Source organism: Eulemur rufifrons, chromosome 1, assembly GCF_041146395.1.
Source record: "Eulemur rufifrons isolate Redbay chromosome 1, OSU_ERuf_1, whole genome shotgun sequence".
Lineage (NCBI taxonomy): Eukaryota > Metazoa > Chordata > Mammalia > Primates > Lemuridae > Eulemur > Eulemur rufifrons.
The window spans coordinates 7,112,649-7,125,048 of NC_090983.1; the positions used below are offsets into that span (position 1 = coordinate 7,112,649).

The following is a 12,400-nucleotide window of genomic DNA, read 5'->3' on the forward strand; positions in this document are numbered from 1 at the left end:
GGAATTGGCAATATGTTTCAAGTTTCTTAAATATGTCCATATCCTTGACCCTATCATCACAGTTCTAAGACTGTCCTAAGGAAATAATCAGAGATCAGGTCAAAGATTTATGAACACAAATGGCCATGGCACTGTTATTTATACTACTAAAAGATCAGAATCTAGATATTCAAAATTGGGGAGTGGTTAAATGTTTAAGAGTATATTTATATGATGGAATGAATATACTTTTAATATTATGTTTTAGAAGATTTTTTAATGACATGGGAAAATATTCATATCGCAATATCAAAAAGCAGAATATAAAAATTATATATAGGCTATTCTAATCCCCCTTTCCTCCTGCCATGAAGTGGTAAGGGGGGAATCCACAAGGAATTGTAATATATCAAAATATTAACAGTGGTTATTTCTGGGTGGTGGGACTATAGGTGATTATGATTTCTTCTTTATACTCTTGTATTTTCTAAATTTTCTAACATGAGAATATATTACTTTTGTAATCTGATACAAAGCTTCCTTTCTAAAGGAAGAAGAGGGGATCAGAGAGGCCTGACTAAGAATGGAAGTCATCATCTTTCTTCTCAACCTCCCCCCAATGGTGATCCCTGGTCAGTACACATCTGTACCAGCCCAGTGCCGACGCTGGAAACCTGGGCCCCGATCCCCACCTCTCCCTTCCACATCTGATCAAGATAGTTGGTCACAGGCTTGCCAATTCCCTCCTTTCTTGGATCTATAATTTTCTCTCGCCCCATGGTCCCTACCCTCAGGTCAGGCCCTCAGCATGTCTCTCTTGGATTATAAATGTCCTCTATTTTATTCACTTTCAGGAGGCTCTTTCTGAAACCCAGCTCTGATCATGTCACTTGTGCATTTAAAATCATTCCATGGCTGCCCTGGCCTGTGCCTGCATACTTCAAGGTCTGGCCTTTGCCTCCTTCTCTAGCTATTCTCTCTCTCCACACTCTCACATATCCTGGAACAATCTGCCATCTCTCACCCCTTCCACGCCTGCATCAGCAGTTTGCCTGCGTTTGCAGCCAGGCCAGCTCCTCCAGTGTTTTAGAAGACCCAGTGTACACACTGCCTCTGCTGGGAAACCTTCCCTCGGCCTTTGGAGACTGGCTGGTCCTCCCCAACACAATCTCGCTGCACTCTGGGCAGAGCTTGGTCACAGTGCTTTACATTTTCTGTGTGGCCTTCTGGCTCCCTCATTACACTATAAACTTCTTAAGAACTGGGACTGCGTCTTATTCCTTCAATTTCGTATTTCCAGCGCCCAGCACATACAGGACCCAATATACACTTTGTGAAGAGATGCCAGATGAAGAGCTCTATGACTAAGAAATCAGAGAATGAGTCTACAAACGTATCCAACCATTTGATCGATAGCTTACTCATGTGTTTAAGTGATGACATAAATAATAAGGCCAAGGAAGAGTTGGACAGGATGAATGCGGCCATCCTTCTCACCTTGCACCACACATTCTGTACAAAAGTTAAACAGCAGAGTTGGAATGCTCATGTCCCAAAAGCAACTGTAGTGGAGAGAAGCAGCAAACTATACTGCTACGTGTAGGGATGGGGCAGGGTGGGGGACATGCCATGCAGCTTGCTTAGAGACTAGTTTTTCCATTAGCAGCCCCCACTTCCATCTCTGCAAGTGGGTTTGGAAGCCTGGGTAGGGCGCAGACCCGAATGTGAAGAGGTTGCGGAGCCTGCAGAGGTGGGAAATGAGAACCCCTGCTCCTTCTGCTGCAGGCTAATTAGAGCGACCCGAATGTAAACTGGGCGAGGGAACTGGTGCTAAACTGATTCGGTCCTTGACTTCCAGCCCCCAACTGGACCGGCTGAGCATGGTACTAACCAAAGGAATAATTTACTTAATTACATGAAACCATCCTGAGAGCAAACTTAGCAAAACTGTTCTCCATTACCCAGCATGGCTCCCCTGTGAAGTGATGATGAGCTGCTAAGAGCTCACCGGGTAACAGGGCTGAACTGCCTGCTGCCCGGTAAGCAGGGGTCAGCACACCTGCTTTTGTATGACCCCTGAGCTAAGAATGGTTTTTACATTCTTAAATGGTTGAAAAATAATCAAAGGAAGAAGAATGTTTTGTGACATGAAAATTAAATCCAATTCAAATCTCAGTGTCCTTAAAGTTTTATTGGAACACAGCCATATTCATTCATTTAAAACAACGCTGGCTGCTTTCACGCCACCACAGCAGAGTTGAGGAGCAGAGACAGAGACTGCATGGCCCACACAGCCATTTACTATCTGGCCCTTTACAGAAAAAGTCTGCCGATCCCTGATTTAAAAGCTGGGGTAGGTCAGGGTCATATATAACGGCATTCCACAGCAGCTCAGGTCCAAGAGTATTTAAAAATAATTTCCATTAATAAGGTTATCTTTAAAATCAAGTCCACTCATAGACACTCTGGCAGTTTGGGCTTCAAAATTGTGCCAAGTAGGATTCATAGAAGATGCAGCTGTGAACTGAGCAAAGGCTCCTTTAGAGGAATTTGCCTAAGAAGATGGGAATAGCGGGTTTTCTCCACCACAACTCCCAACTTCCTCTGAATTCAGAAGGTCAGTGACTCAGGAGGAGCTGCTCACGTCCCTTGAGCCCCTGCCGGGACATCTTGCCAGGGCACAGCTTGCTGCAGGCCTCATCCCCGTTTCACACAGAAGTTCTCATACAGAGTGGCCTCTGAGGACTGCCACCCGAATGAAGAGAAGGAGACTGCGCCCCCAAAAGCAGTAGATGTAGTTTCCTGAACTTAATCAATATTCCTAATACATTTTCTTATTGGGGCTCTTTTGGCACCTGCTACCCTCCCTTGGTATCCTTTCTGAAGGCAATGGCTAGGACAGAGAACTTGAGCCTGAGGCCTTGTCTTCGCATCATAGTCAGGCAGGTTCATCTTCCTCCCTGGATGGGAAGGTGGCCAAGAGCAGGCTTTGTGTCTGAATAAACAGAAGTGCCAGGGGACTCTGTGGCCCTCACCCAAAGTCCTCTAATCGGGCCTGAGTCACTGAGCAAGAACCAGGCAAGGGTGCATGCCTGTAGTCCCAGCTACTCGGGAGGCTAAGGCAGTAGGATCGCTTAAGCCCAGGAGTTTGAGGTTGCTGTGAGCTAGGCTGACGCCACGGAACTCACTCTAGCCTGGGCAACAGAGCGAGACTCTGTCTCAAAAAAGAAAGAAAGAAAGAAAGAAACTTAGTTTTTTAATTAAAAAAAAAAAAAAAGAACCAAGCAAGGAATGAGGGCTTCCCACAGTCCCCCTCTCCCAAGGCTCAATATTTGGGTGTGATTATAAACCATTATGATTACTTTTACTACAAACACAAAAAAGTCTGGGTCCCGGTTATGGGAGCCTCCTTTTAAGAAATAGGAAAGACACATGTTATGAATAAATAAATAAAATAAAATAAACATCTATGTTAAGTCCCAGAATTAATACGGCAGCAGAAAACATGGAGACGGGAAGAAACCACCTGGAAAGGATACTATTCAAATCATCCAACCAAAAAGCATTTTAGTGTCTACATTTGCTTTTTGAGCAGTGAAGCAGAGGAGTCATTTCATGGAGCTAGAACCTCTTTAGAACTGGGTTCAAGCTGTAAGTAAAGGAAACATTTGGAGCAGGTAATTCTACCTCAAGGGTGGTACTGTTTCCTATCACAGTACTGAGAGAATTCGCTCATATGTGACAGCGAACTAGGGTTATCAGACAAGACTGCTAGTAGGTGGCCCGCTGGGGACTGCAGCCAGCCCAGGTGGCCCTGAGGGCTGAGGCTCAGTATCTCAAACAACCACTAGGCAGCCCTGGCCTTAGCTGCTGCCTGTAAACACCCCGTGGTGAAGCTGCTCTGCCTTTCTGAGGTTGTAGCTTCTGAATTGGTGCATCTCTGAATCAACAGACAGGCACCATGCTAGGCCATGTACTCTACCGCATGCATCCTGAAGGTCATCCTGGTGAACTGACTTCTTGGAAAGGCGAAACTTCTGTTTTAGCAGACTCACTGAGTCCGAGGGAATAATGTATGATATGGATGGTGTCCCCTCTCACAGACTGATGTCTAATTGAGGCTAATGTAAAAGGACATATTTTTCTTAGGACTGCCACCAAAAACACAGACATAGTGAACTAAGGCAAACAAAGCATCAGAGAGCAACTCCAAACAGCAGGTTACTCAAAATGCACCAAGGAAAAGTGGATTTTTGTGAGGGCAAAAACAGGCGGTAGGGACAGGAAAACAAATGAATAGGGCCATTTAGCTGATTTATAAATGATCTCACCAGTGTCCCTTGCTGCAGGAGATTGATGTGCTCCTCTTTCGAAAGCTGGGGAACTTGTTCCACAGACTTGTTTTCTGGGGAACCAAGGAGTCACCTCCAAGGACACAAATCCATTATTTTCAAACCTTAATTAACCGGAACCTAATTAGGACTTTTGAGGGTTTGTTTTTCCTACTTAAAAGGAATTTTTTCTTCCTCTCTTAAGTCAGTATGGTGTAAATGGAGAAAAAGTGAAAAAAGAGCTATTTGGATTTCTTACATATAAGCAACTCATTTAACCTTTAAGGGCTTCAGCTTCCTAATTTATAAACTGAGGGGGCCGATGAGATATTTATATCCAAAGTCATTTTCAGCAATAAAATTCTGACTCTAAGGCATGCCAAACGATCACCATCTATCAATAATCTGTGATCATTCTTTCATCTTGACTACTATACCCTCTTCATACAAGTTGGGATCACCTGACAGTCTTTAATAGTTTTTAAGACTATTTCATATAGTTCATTCAATTGAAGGTTACAAAAACATCATGGGCAGTAAGGTCTCTAAAATGCTATAACAAAACCCTCTCAGTTGATGAGCTTTAGCAGCAGTTGGTTAGTTATTCTACAAGGTAGGAAAAGAAGGGAACCATACAGAAGAGATACATACAAAACTAAACATTTTAACTTATATATATGTACATTCATTCACTAATTCTTTTAAAGGTAAGGCTTTTTTAAAAAGAATATTATGCTAATTGTATTTCTACATAGTCTTTTCTTTATAAACTATACTCATAATTCACTGTCTATTACTTATCATTTTTGTTTCTTTAAAAGAGAATGAGAACTTGTTTATAAGGCAATTTGAGTATAGGATGCTTCCTGGATTTTATGATTTTTCCATCTTTTACAGTTGTCTTACCTAAACAACTGAATATTTAAAGACTTATCCTTACCTACATTAACATTTAACTTAGTTTTTATAAAAACAGCTCTCTTTTTTATGCTTATATTTGCTCAGTTTACTTAACACTTAAACTGCATAATTACAACATGTACAACTGGCATAGCCAGGGTTGGGAATGCACACACAATTACCCCGGTGGCAGCAGAGGCAGCCGGGGGTGCTAGGCAGCCTGTATGGTGTGCACAGGCCTGATCACTGTGCTTTGCAGATGGCTGGGCACTGGCAGAGATAACTGTGAGGCTGGACTGTAGCTGGATAAGGGAGGTCAAGGGTAGAGGACGGCTTATGGCTCATTAGCATCTAGTTAGTAGTTAAAATCACAAGAGTAGAGGAATTCATTCAGGGTGGGAGTGTGGATAGAGAAAGAAGGAAGGTGGGGTAGATCTCAGGGAATGTCAACCTTGAAGTGGTGAGCAGAGGAAGAGGCTTCTGCAAAGGAGGCCAGCAGGACATTACTGCAGATGAACAAAGAGAAACAGAACCAGGAGATGGGCTTCAAAAGACTCAGTGCAGGACAGAAGTCTAGGAAGCAAGAACTGTAAAGCGACCTTGGACTTGACCATAAGGTGGCTACTGGTAGATGAGAATCACAGTACGTTTACACCCCCACAAGTGATTTCCTTGAAAGAAGGAAAGGAGATATTCTGTAATCTCTGATGCCTGTAGTCCCTCTTTTGTTGCCTCTGTTGTCTTCCTCATCACGCACTGTGCCTCCTGTATCCCCATCTGCATTCTCACACGGACAGGCCTGCTCAGGCTGCCTGAGCCCAGGCCCAGGAAGGAGGAGTGGGAGAGCTCCAGAAGCTACCCTGACTCTGCCAAGCACAGGCGAGACAGATCATCCACTGTCCCAAGAGCAACTAATTTATTCCTAGGCCCAGGGTAGCACCTATACGCAACGCCCACCAAGAAGCATTTGTGCAAGTTTGTTGCAAAATGTAGGATGAAACCAGAACTTCAATAAGAAGAAGGCTTTAAAACAAGGCCTTTCAGATCTCTCTCAGCTGAAAGTCTTGGAGAAAGAAGTCTCCATGAGGTGAGCTGTGCCAAAATGAAAAGCTCCACCAGCCAATCCCAGCAGCCCATTTTTCAGAAACGGAGACTTCCCTCAGCACTCAACAACCAGAGAAGGAGAGTTTGCGTAAGAAACATAAATGAAAGAGAAAAAAATTCCATGATATGAAACACAGGCTCCACTCTGTAATGTACTGAAAAGCAATGAAAAAAGAATTCCTGGATTCCAACAGCTATCAACTGCCAAACACGGAACTTCACCTCGGTTTAAGTGACAGCTGCCTGAGTCCCAGAGGCCTGCCGGCATGGCTGTGATATTTGAAAATCAGTCAATACCATGCTAGGCCAATGTGTTCTTCAACAGCCAACATTCTATAGTCTCCTTAGTTCTCTGCTTCTTTCAATAGCAATCTGGAATTTATAAACAAATAACTTTTTGGAAGATGAGCGATAAGAAGAAATAATTTTTTTAAGCCTCAGGATCAGAAACTGGCCAGCTGCCTCCTAAATTTGTGTATCCCCTGTACCCGCCTCCATTAAAATGGATTTGGGGGAAGAACCCTGAGGTGAGGACCACATACAGGACATAGCCTTACCAGGGAAGACCAGCTGGGGGTTTTGGTCACAGAGATGCGCCCCCTACAGATTCCACCCTTTGCCTGGGCTCACACATCATTAAGCCTCGTGTGCCTGTAGAGCTTGGACTATGGGTGGGAGTTAGTTCCTACTGGCCTCAGAGAACACGGTTTTAGTGGAGTGACTGGGGCAAGGAGAGGAAGGAAGAACCCAAAGCTTCCATACTGCCTCTCACTTACACTGGGATCACTGGTTTCACTAAAAAAAGTACATACTGACCTGGTCCAGACGAAGTGCGCCATCTACAAAGCGCTGTTGACGTAACTGCTTTGCAATTCCATGGAGATTCAGGACAGCCTGGTGCACCTCCTCACTGCCGTGCTCTGGTGAAATGGGGGGCAGCTCCTGCCCAGGGATCTTCTCAGTTGGGCTTTCAATCATGCTCTGTGCATGCTCATAGCTCAGTTTGGTGCAGGAGCGGATGATGGTCCGGCCAAACCATTCACTAAGGATCTGCAAAGACAGATTGTGAGGAAATCGTGAGGACAAACTTTTTTCAGATTTTTCTACATTCAACCATTCATCCATACACATTCAACAAAAATTCATTGAGCCAGTGTTGACTTTGATGTTCTGCTTAGAGTGATGTCAGGTTCTGGCTAGGCACACAGATGAATCAGACATGGAAGCTGCTGCCCTCAGGGAGCTTAGTCTCTACCAGGCATGGAATTAATTCAACAGGAAGCAGAGGTCTATGGACAGTCCCCAAGCACATTGGTGACACGGGGAAGGCCAAACAGGAGACCTGAAGTGAAAGGCCTGTTGGAAGTCTTTTCATTAGTTTGGGTAAGTGGTCATCAGTGTCACACTGGGGGAGAGAAGAAGGGATAGCTGCCAAAGATGTGACAGATGGGGACTCTGTGGGCTTGGCTCAAATGTGGGGTAAGGGAGAAGGAGCAGGCAGGGCCACTGATGGAAACAGGGAACACAGGTAGAGAAGAAGAACCAATTCTAATTTGTTCTATTTGGGGTACATGTATAGACACAAAAGTCAACCTCAGCACTATCGGGCTGAATGATTCCTTGTTGTGGGGGGCTGCACTGTGTATTATAAAATGTTTAGCAGTGTCCCTGGCCTCTACTCACTAGAAGCCAGTAGCACCTCTCCTTCAGCCTCTGAACAGACAACCCAAAACATCTCTAAACATTGTCAAATGTCCCCTGGGGAAATTAGGCGCAGGTTGAGAACCACTGGGCTTGAACGAGGTACAGTCAAATTTAGTGGTGGTGCCAGCTGGATGGTGGGATCACTGCTGAGTTGTATTTTAGTCTATTAATTTTTTGCATTTTCTATAACAAGCATTTCTTTTAAAACAAAACTAAAACAAACATTAAAATATTTGGGGGACTCCTGAGTCCAAGGTGCAGGGAGAGATGTAGACAAAGCTATCTGGAAGGCACTCGGGGGTGTGGGCCTAGGGCCGGGGCCAAGACTGGTGTAGGAGTGGAGAGCTGGCATCATCCACCCAGGGGCCCAGGAAAGGAAGAGCAAGCGAGAGTCAAGGCTGCAGGGTCTAACATCTCCTCCATCTCAGGGAGCAAAAACAGAGAAGTCAGAGAATAAAAACAGAAGGAGAATAAGAGAGCTCAGAGGGACATTACAAAAACCAGGGGTGTCCAATGTTAGGAAAAGCAGGAGAAAAGAACTTCAAGAAAGGGGTCAAAGGCAGCAAGAGACACTCGGACAGCACTTACTATGAGACAGGCACTGTTTACACACTCCCCACACAGCAACTGCCCAATTCTCACAATAAATGTATGAGGTAGGAATCTTCCTATCCTTGTTATCCAGACGAGGAACCTAGCACAGACAGATTAAGTAATTTGCTGAGGTTACACTGCTAGAGACTGGCAAAGCCGGGAGTCCAGGCAGTCCAGCCCCAGAGTCTGTGCCTTTAACCACGAGTGTTAAACCCACTTGGGTGTCAGGGAGGATGAAACAAAGAAAAAGTCTTTGCATTTAGCATTTGCTTACTGGCAGTCTCTAGGAAGGCTGTTTTAGGGGGGTAAATGCTGGGCAGGGAGCAGAGGCAAATGCACAGACTGAAGGCCTAAGTGGCAAATGGATGACAGAGATGCTGCAATGAGGGCTCCTCTCGCTCTCAGGACAGCCAGAGCTTCTGCCTCCCAGCAGCCTCGTGCACATGCCCCATGTGCCACTCAAAGGGCATGTGTGTCACGATGTAAAAAGCCCTGGGAAGCGCTGGGTTAAGGACAGGTGGAGGCTAGCAGTGGAGGCCATGCAATCGGTGTGGATGATGGCCCTGGAAGGATGGCTGGGAAGGAAAGCTGTGGAGTAAGCAGGACAGAGGACTGTGTGGTGTTTGTAGGGTGAAGGGAAGAAGCGGAAGCACTGGAGGAAGATGGACAGTACTCGAGAACAAGGGGATCCCAGGCCAAGGGGAGGCCATCCATCCAGCAGGAAAGAAAGGGAAGGCAACCTTGCGGGGGGAAAAGAGGGGAGCACAGAGCACTCAGATCAGACAGCCCCAATCTATGTAGCCAAGTATGAGGCGGAGGACAAGGGAGGTTGGGAGGGGCTCAAGGGCCTGAGGAAGTGGCAAAGCTCTGGATAAGCAGCCCGGGAAGTGTGATTCCTGAGCAAGAACAGGGAGGGAGCATCTGTCAGTACTAGAACTTTTAGCATGGGTTTACAAACACCCCTCTTGCCTTGCTCTTCACCAGCCAAACCATTCTATCCACAACCTCTGAGCCAGTGCTTCCCCAAAAAAGGCCACCTGAAAGGTCTATAGATGCTCACCATAGAGAAAGGACTGTGCTCAGCCCTGGAGCTGTGCATACCACAAAGCCTCCGTGGAGCACAGCTTCTACCCTAGGGGCTAGAGACCTCTTTGGTATCCTTACCCTCTCTTAGAGGAAGAATGAATACTCTTTAAAAATGGCAGCCATGAGGTACAGGAGAGAACGGTGGCCACCACTCATTTTTTTTTTGATTCAGTGCAAAGTCTTATAAAGACTCTTGAATCTGTAACATAAGACTTTAATTTTTCTTTAAAAAAATCCTGAAACTATATTTTCCAGATTATTCCAAGAACTACTGCTATCCAAAAATATAAGGGATTCAAACAATGCACCCATGAGTCTTCCATCGTGGTAAGCGGGTCCTGAGTGTGGCTCTCAGGAGGCGTGCGTGCTGCAGGCAAGGCAACTGTGGAGCCAGTCCCAGGTGCCATCCAACACTCACAGTGGGAGTGCCAGGTGCAGGTCTCTAGAAGAGCCCCTTCCACGCGCAGCCCAGGCTTGTCCTCCTCGCACATCCACATTTCCTGAGTAGGGCTGTTCCAGCCTCTTCCTCCTCTAGAATGACAGGGCCATGACCTATTCATTCTTGTGGTCTCAAAGTTTCCCCCTGGAGATTTAGCTTGTTTCCTTTTCTCCACTTCATTCCAAACCCAGGCACTCCTCCTATGTGTCCACATCACGCTGGACAGTCTGCCCTCGGCATGCTCAGGGAACATCAGTTTCCACTCTATTCCATTCCCTCTTCCACACACTTCACAAGTGGTCTGGCGGATTCCCTCCAGAATCCAAGTCACAGGATCTGCAGCCTCCTGGGATCTGTGTCCTTTTTCCCTGGCCCATGCTCCAGCACAGGGTAACCATGGCACCCTGACTGGGCATCTGTTTTCATATAAACTGGTGAGTCAAAAACTGCTTTAAGAATATAATGAATGCTCCAGGTTCTCCTCCCTGAAATATTTATGCACAAAATTTAGCAGCAAGTTCCACAAGGTTCCTAGACACCCTTCTATCCCCAAGTCCATGTTGCCTGGCTCTAAATGCATCTTTGTTGCTCCCTCTCAACCCTGTGATTGCTGAGCCCTGACCAGGGCCACCTGGAATCCTGAGGCATTCTTAAAACGGATTACCTGTAACTCGCCTCAAATCAGAAGCTTATTGCTCCTTACCACACCTGCTTACAGCCCACACTGGCAGCATGCTACAGTTAGTTTGAGCCACTTTTTTTTCCCCCAATGGGCACCTCTGCTCCTTTGTTTCCTTACAGTCAAGACAGATATCCCTTCTTAACAGCACACACGAACACCACAAAATATGAGACTACAGTGCTGATAATAAGTTTCCTGTAAGCTCTTTCACCTCACATTAGCCCTCTCCCCTTAATGCCTACATCCCAGAAAATCTGTCTCAACCTTCTTTTTAAACATATAAAGAGCTGAGGTGGAAGCATGAAGAGCCGTCAGGAATTTCCTGCTCAGTGACAGAGGCCTCTGGCATTAGAGCCTACACTGCCTAACACAATCCAGTGCTTCTGGGAGTCACATCTGACAGATGTACTAAAAAAATTCTTAGGCCAGGGAAACCATCTTCTGGGAAAAGGCCAGCAGAAAAGAAAGGATGCCTGCTGCTTCCTGACAGAGAAAGGTAGCAGGGAAGCGAAGATCCAAATGGAGGGGGTCCCAGGAGCAGCCCGCCCCACAGTATGGAAGGCGGGCCTCTCTGGATGGAACACCTCATTAATTTCCAAATTGGAAACTGTATTCACATCAACACCCAGTCCATAACCAAGGCCAGTGGCAGAAGACAAAAGGACAGAGTTTTTCATGGAAAAAGTAAAAAGTCCACAAGGAGATTCATAAATAAAATCCTTCAGAAAGAAGATCAAGTCCTTCCTCTTTTCTTTACTTAATCAAAGGATTGGGGTCACTCCCTTCTGTAGGCAGGCGAGTTTCCTGCACACCCTCTAGAATATCACTGTTTAGAATGTCAGATTAAATGTAGCACCAATATCGACTAAAGGCACATTACTAGAAAAACATCTGGCTAAAAAGGAGTACCTAATATCTACTAAGACATCATACTTCAAGACCTACTTACTGTACTAAGTAAGACTGAAAATAGTATACCACTGTTAGTGTTATATTCTTATAACTACTACCTTCTAAAATCTCTGTGACACACCTGGTGGAATGCATTGTTCGGCCCATTTTACAGTTGAAGAAACAGGCCAGAGATTTGTCAAAAGTCATTCAAACTCCTCAGTGGCAGCCAAGAACAGATCCAGGTCTAAAGACAGACTCAAAATCTAGTGTTATTTTTATTGTATTTCAGTTGAAGGTCATAAAATAGACAAAGATAGATGACGAAGTAAAAGAAACCAAGTATGTCTCAAATACTATCAACTTTCTATATTTAACTAAATATTTTGTATTTAGTTGGGTGAGTTGCCCCCTGTGACAATATATAATCACAAATGTCTAGATTAGAGAACAATGCTCATATAACCAAAATGTAAGAAATATGCTGAAAATGGATTCTTCAGAGTTTATTGACAAAAATCTGGGCACTGGCTTAAACAATGCATAGATGTCCAACATTTTCCTGTGGGTGTTTAAAAAAACTTGGTGGGTATAAAAAAGTTGGAACAGCCTTTCTATAGCTGACCATGCCTGCTCCAGACAGTAAGACATTCCAACAGACTAAGGAAAATTACAAAGCTTTCTCTACTT

At 45.0% G+C, this 12,400-nt stretch overlaps 1 protein-coding gene across 1 annotated transcript in view; it reads right to left on the minus strand.

Moving 5' to 3' along the window:
- DIS3L2 (DIS3 like 3'-5' exoribonuclease 2) overlaps nucleotides 1–12,400 on the minus strand; it is a 307,218-nt gene that overhangs the window by 63,694 nt on the left and 231,124 nt on the right. The window contains exon 13 of the mRNA XM_069470450.1: nucleotides 7,131–7,364. Coding sequence (XP_069326551.1) covers nucleotides 7,131–7,364 — 234 coding nt within the window. The remainder of the gene's footprint in view (nucleotides 1–7,130; nucleotides 7,365–12,400) is intronic.